General features: G+C 36.8%; 1 protein-coding gene across 2 annotated transcripts in view; it reads right to left on the bottom strand.

Moving 5' to 3' along the window:
- Window positions 1-6000, bottom strand: part of Fchsd2 (FCH and double SH3 domains 2) — a 259952-nt gene that overhangs the window by 166142 nt on the left and 87810 nt on the right. For both annotated transcript variants that reach the window (XM_038325845.2, XM_038325826.2), the window contains exon 4: window positions 627-703. In XM_038325845.2, coding sequence (XP_038181773.1) covers window positions 627-703 — 77 coding nt within the window. The remainder of the gene's footprint in view (window positions 1-626; window positions 704-6000) is intronic.

The following is a 6000-nucleotide window of genomic DNA, read 5'->3' as shown; positions in this document are numbered from 1 at the left end:
TAGCAGTGTAATCTTGTTCCATTACTATTGCAACAATGTTCCATTATCACAGACTCATAAGAAAACAACCTGTTTCTCTGTTCTTTCATTTCCATATGTGGGTATTCATATATAATTCTGGATTAAGATATGTTGAAATAATCTAATTTACAAAGTTTATTCATGCTATGGAATATAAATTTTTAAAATAATTATGTCTTTAAAACAGGCAAGAAAAAGGTAATCCTTTTAAAAACTGGAGTATCACATTATTTAACTGTAATAGGCCTCTGAGTAAAACCATTTTAAAAAACAAGGAAGAAACTGGAATCACGACTCAGTATGTACAAAGTACATGCCATGCAAGCATGAAAATTGAGTTCAATTCCCAGCAACTACATTAAAATACTTGTTGTAGTGGCATATGCTTGTAATCTCAACACTGGAGAGGTAGAGAAAAGATGCTCCCTAGGGCTTGCTGGCCAACCAGCCTAGTCTAATTGGCAAACTTCAGGGTCCAGTAAGAGACTCTGTAATAAAAAACAAATTGATGGTACCAGAGAAGAAATGATATCTGAGGCTAAGCTCTGACCTACACACACACACACACACACACACACACACACACACACAATTTAGTAAGTTACCTGTAATCATTCCGATCATCACTTTTTATTCCAGGCCAATCTCTCTTCAGATATTGACTAGCCAACTTCTGGATACCCTGTTAAAAATATTTAAGGGTGAGAAAAGTGGGACTTAAGGAATATCCATTTCATATCACCAAACTATTTGACTAATCACACAGCTGGCATTTAAGGCTCCTACTGTAATCTGGCTGAGGCATGGCCCACATTTCTAAATTACAGCAAAACTCTTGAATATGAGGAGAGGAAATGTATCTACCCATCTATCATCCAATGCATAACAAGAACTAAGCGCCTTTGGATCTTAAGTTCTTCCTAAACTTGGAAATAGTTGGGTTTCACTATTTTCAGGTACTATGCATTCTGAGAACTCATCTTAACTATAATCTCCAGTACTTCCACTTAACTGTTTATACTCTGGGGAGTCCAGCTGCTAAGCTCCTATTGGCTACACAACAGTATTTTTCTTATTTCTGCACTTTGCTCATGTCATTTTCACCATATGAAATACCTTCCTAGCATCTCACAATCATACCTGCCAAACTCTTACCTCCCTTTCTTTTAAAGACTCTTATACTTCCTAAACAAACACTCATAAGTTTAAGCAAAAAAAGACAGACAATTTTAACGCACAGGTAATTCATTTCATTCTACTAAAATAATGTTATTATTTATTTACAGGTTGGAATTCTACATGAACAAACTATCTTTCTGAACTATTTGGTTCTCCTGAGATACAATTCTTCCCCCCCCTCCCCGAGACACAGTTCTCTGTGTAGCTTTGGAGCCTGTCCTGGCACTCGCTCTGTAGACCAGGCTGGCCGCAAACTCACAGAGATCCGCCTGCCTTTGCCTCCCAAGAGCTAGAATTAAAGGCGTCCACTACCATGGCCTGGCCTGAAATACAGTTCTTAATGGAAAAATAGAATATTTGATTGTTCAGTTCTGACCCATTATAAACTCATATTTTAAATAATGAATGTGTTCTAATTAATTGCAGTCACATATATGGTCTGTAGGGGGTTCTCCAAACTGGCTCCATTATCATGACCCAAACAGTTTTTGACTTATTCTTTCTTTTCCAGTTCCTGGTTCAGACCCAAAATAAGTTAGTTTTTCATGGACACCTAAGAAACTATTTAGAGTGTATAAGCTAGGTAAGTCCTTACCTTTTTCCTCTTTTTAATCACTATCTATACCTCCATTCAGTTATGGTCATGCAATCCTATTTATTCATAATCCTCATATCCTGTTACTCTCTTATTTAAATATTTGTTCCTGTTTATTGACTGTAAGTTCCATTAGGTAAGGATCATGTTTATTTATTAATAAAGTACTATAGGCACAGGCTATAACAGAGTGGGTAGCATTTAGTTGATGCTAAAAATCCACTGACTACATGAATAAACTTCATTTATATTACTCTGATCCCAATTATAATACCAATCTTTGGTGTTTTTGTCATTGTAGATTTAAAATGTTTGGATTAAAATTTCTATGGTCCTTAATTTTTACATAGGAAAATATGATACAACAACTATTAATTTTAACTACAAATAAATTCCTCAGTAAAATTTGTCTACTCTCATGACTGAAGATTATGTTTGTGTTCCAAAGCAATGAAAAAAAAAATCCTGAGTCGGACAGTGGTGATGAAAGCCTTTAATTTCAGCACTTGGGAGGCAGAGGCAGACAAATCTCTCTGCGTTCGAGGTCATTCTGGTCTACAAGAGCTAATTCCAGAATAGGTAGGGATGTTACACAGAGAAACACGTCCCATCCCCGTCCCCCGCAAAAAGAAAAATTCCCTGAAATTTATTTCATGCTGCACATTATTTTTTGTAAAATTTGAACTAAGTCAAGATCTGTGAATTGAAAAAACTCACTATCTATTGAAAGAAAAAGAGGTATGCAACAGAAAATGCCAAGCAACATGCAAGTCACTAGAAGAAAAAAAGTAATATAAATACCCCAATAAGAAACAGATGATGTAACATATAATTTATAAGATAATGATTTGATTTCCAGCCTTATTAACTCTACAAAGTGTCTGTAGAACATTTCACATAGAACATGGTCTAAGAAATGAGCCTCTTAAGATAAGGAAAAGAACAGAATGTCAGGCAGCACTCTTCAAGTTTATACAGAAGAAACAAACTGTTTAACTTAACACTGTAAGAAAAAGTAAACTTTAAAACCACAAAGAAAAAAGGAAACTTTAAAAATATTCAGATTTTACTTACTGTGTTATAGTTCATAGACAGTTAAATTTGAGTCAGGCATGGTGGTACACGCCTGTAACCCCAGAACTTGGGAAACAGAAGTAAAAAGTATGACCGCAAGTTTGAGAGCAGCCTGGTCTACACAGCAAGTTCCAGGACAGTATCAAAATGACAGGCTAAGTTTGAGCTACATCCAAAGTTCTCAAAATTTTTATAGAAAGACCTCATTCAAAGTAGATTTTATCTAATTCTAAAAATTATCACATTAATTTAACTTTTTATGCATTCTAAATCACAAAAGCAGTTTCTAGAGTTCTCAATCACAAAGCTGGACTGTATTAAACTGAATAAACCTTTCAGAGATGAGTTGAGAGATTCATAAAACTGGACAAACAGTGAGCTCTCTAAATGAAAGACTTTATTCAAGTTAGTTCACAGCGACAGGAATCACGACTTCTATGTGCTCTGCAGCTGTTCAAGATCTAATCTGCGTAGATACTCAGAAATATCAGTACAGTCCTAAATAACATTTCATGCCTCTGAGGGCATTTTATATACTTAAATTAACTAGCTCATCTTCTAAATTATACTTAAAGCTACATCAGAGAGATAAATGGTCTGTTACAAAGAAAATTATCAACACTAATTAATTTGCTAAAAAAAAATTATGGCTGGCTATATATATTTAAAGGACCTTTCTTCAGTCACTCCCCTGGCCCACAGGGAGTTACTCTCTAAGACTGGTCCACTAGGTATACATTTATTTACATTGATTTGAACACCAGATACAAAAAGTTCCTTTGACTAGCAATCTAATTCCCACTAAAGTAGTGACTCCCATAAAAATGTATACTATCAGACAGCCTTTGGAACATCCAATGACATCCTATTCCAACTTTTTAAAAAGCCATCAGTGTCTGATATAATACTTGTTTTGTTTTTAACATTCAATAACACTTGCTGTATTTCCCTAACAAGTGAAGAAATACAAAGAAAGCCAGTGTTAAGTAGACACTGGGAAATGAACTGATGGTATAACCTCTGCCCATTCAAGCCAGCAAGCTGAGGAGTGTGCTCCTTGGCTCTCCCAGAGCCATTCTGCATGTACATTCTTTAAAACGGCACAGAATAAAATTGAAACCTAAATTTTACTAAGAGATTGGCATCAGGTCGCTTTTTTAAATATTAGGAAACAACATTCTTTATTATTATTATTATTATTATTATTATTATTATTATTATTATTAATTGATGTCTTCCCAGTCCCATCACAGTTTCCCCTCCTTCCTCTCCTTTTAACACCCCCCTTAAATCTCCTCCATCTACTCCTCTTCCTCCTCCTCCTTTCTCTTCAGAAAAGGGCAATCCTCCCATGAATATTAGTCAGGCATGGTATACCAAGTATACCAAGGAGACTGGGCACCAACTTTCCTATTAAGGCTAGGTGAGACAATAAGGTAGGAATAAAGGGTCCCAAAAGCAGGTAACAGAGTCAGAGACACTCCAGCTCCTTCTGTTATAGCTCCCATAATCTTTCCTCTTCCTCAGGACTCCCAGAAGTCAGCCTAATGTTTGGTTGTGGGTCTCTAATGACAAGTGGGCTAGGCAACAATCTATGAGTACAGCAGAGTATCATTAGGATTAATTTCATTTTTTTTTAAAACCAGTCATGTTTGGTTCTATCCTAGGTCTCTGGGCTGATCAGCCTCTGGGTCCTGGTCTTTTAGGCAGTTTCTGGAGTGGGCCTTTCATTATATATGGGTCTCAGGTTGGGCCCAAATAATGGATAAAGAAAATGTGGTACATTTACACAATGGAGTACTACTCATCTGTTAAAAACAATGACATCATGAAATTTGCTGGAAAATGGATGGAACTACGAAAGACCATCTTGAGTGGGGTAACCCAGACCCAGAAAGACAAACATGGCATGTACTCACTCATAAGTGGATATTAGCCATAAAGTAAAAGAATAACCATACCACAATCCACAGACCCAAAGAAGCTAAGTAACTAGGAAGACTCAAGGAGGGGGGGGCACATGAATCTCACTGTTAAGGGGAAGTAGAATAGACATTACAGGTGGATGGGAGAGGAGTGGGTGGTGGTGGGCGTGGGAACAGGAGGGATCAGGTGTGGGGGAGTGGAGGGAGAGTGTACTGGGAAAGACAACATTCTTTATATGCTATGCATTTGTATCACAAAATTTCCAATGCTACATAAATAATCTTTAAAAAGTAAGTGCACTGCATAAGCTGGATGGAAGGTGTGATGATAGGCTTTATCACACTCGCACATCATCTTAACGGAAACAATGAACTTTACTCTTTTAAATTTATTTATTTATTTATTTATTCTCTCATGGTTTATTTTTTTTTATATTTAAAAATTTCCATCTCCTTCCCTCCTCCACCCCCCCCCCCTCCGCTCCTCCTCCCCCTTCCCTCCCCTCCTTCTCCCCCTTCCCTCCCCTTCCCTCCACCCATACCTCCCCTCCCTCCCTCTCAAGGCCAAGGAGCCTGTAAGTGCTAGGAACTGAATCTAGACCCTCTCTAAGAGCAGCAAATGCTCTTAACTATTAAGCCATCTCTCTAGCCCACAATACTTTTTCAATTTTTGCTTTTAAAAGCAGGGTCTCATTATGTAGCTAGCGTAGAACTCTCTGTAGACCTGGTTGAGCTTGAACATACAAAGATCCACCTGCCTCTGCTTCCTGAATGCTGGAATTAAAGAGGAGCACCACAACAGCAACCTTAATACTACTCTTTTTAAGGAAAGGTTTGAAATAACTTTTTGTTGATTTTTTTTACAGACGTAACAATTGAATTTAAGTACATTGCTAAAATAAACTAAGTTCACCAGTAAGTATAGAGAATTAAGAGGTTAAAAAAACCCTGTTAATCCTTTAAAACAATATTTTTACAAACCAATCCAGATGATTTTGGAGAATAATATATCTCCAAAATGGTATTTTCCTACCCCAGCTCTAGAAGTAAGCCTTTTTGCAAGGAACCCTGATTCATTTTATTGAAGAAATGTATTGGAAACCAAGATCTTTGCACTGCATATATAGTGACTGCTTTGCTGTCATTGCTTATGGGATTTTTCAGTGGTCATAGCTAGGAAACATATCTTTTACTACTTATATGTCT

Source organism: Arvicola amphibius, chromosome 1 (genome assembly GCF_903992535.2).
Source record: "Arvicola amphibius chromosome 1, mArvAmp1.2, whole genome shotgun sequence".
In the NCBI taxonomy this organism is placed as follows: Eukaryota; Metazoa; Chordata; class Mammalia; order Rodentia; family Cricetidae; genus Arvicola; species Arvicola amphibius.
The sequence above is the reverse complement of the archived record's forward strand: the minus strand, read 5'-3'. Positions and strand labels throughout refer to the sequence as shown.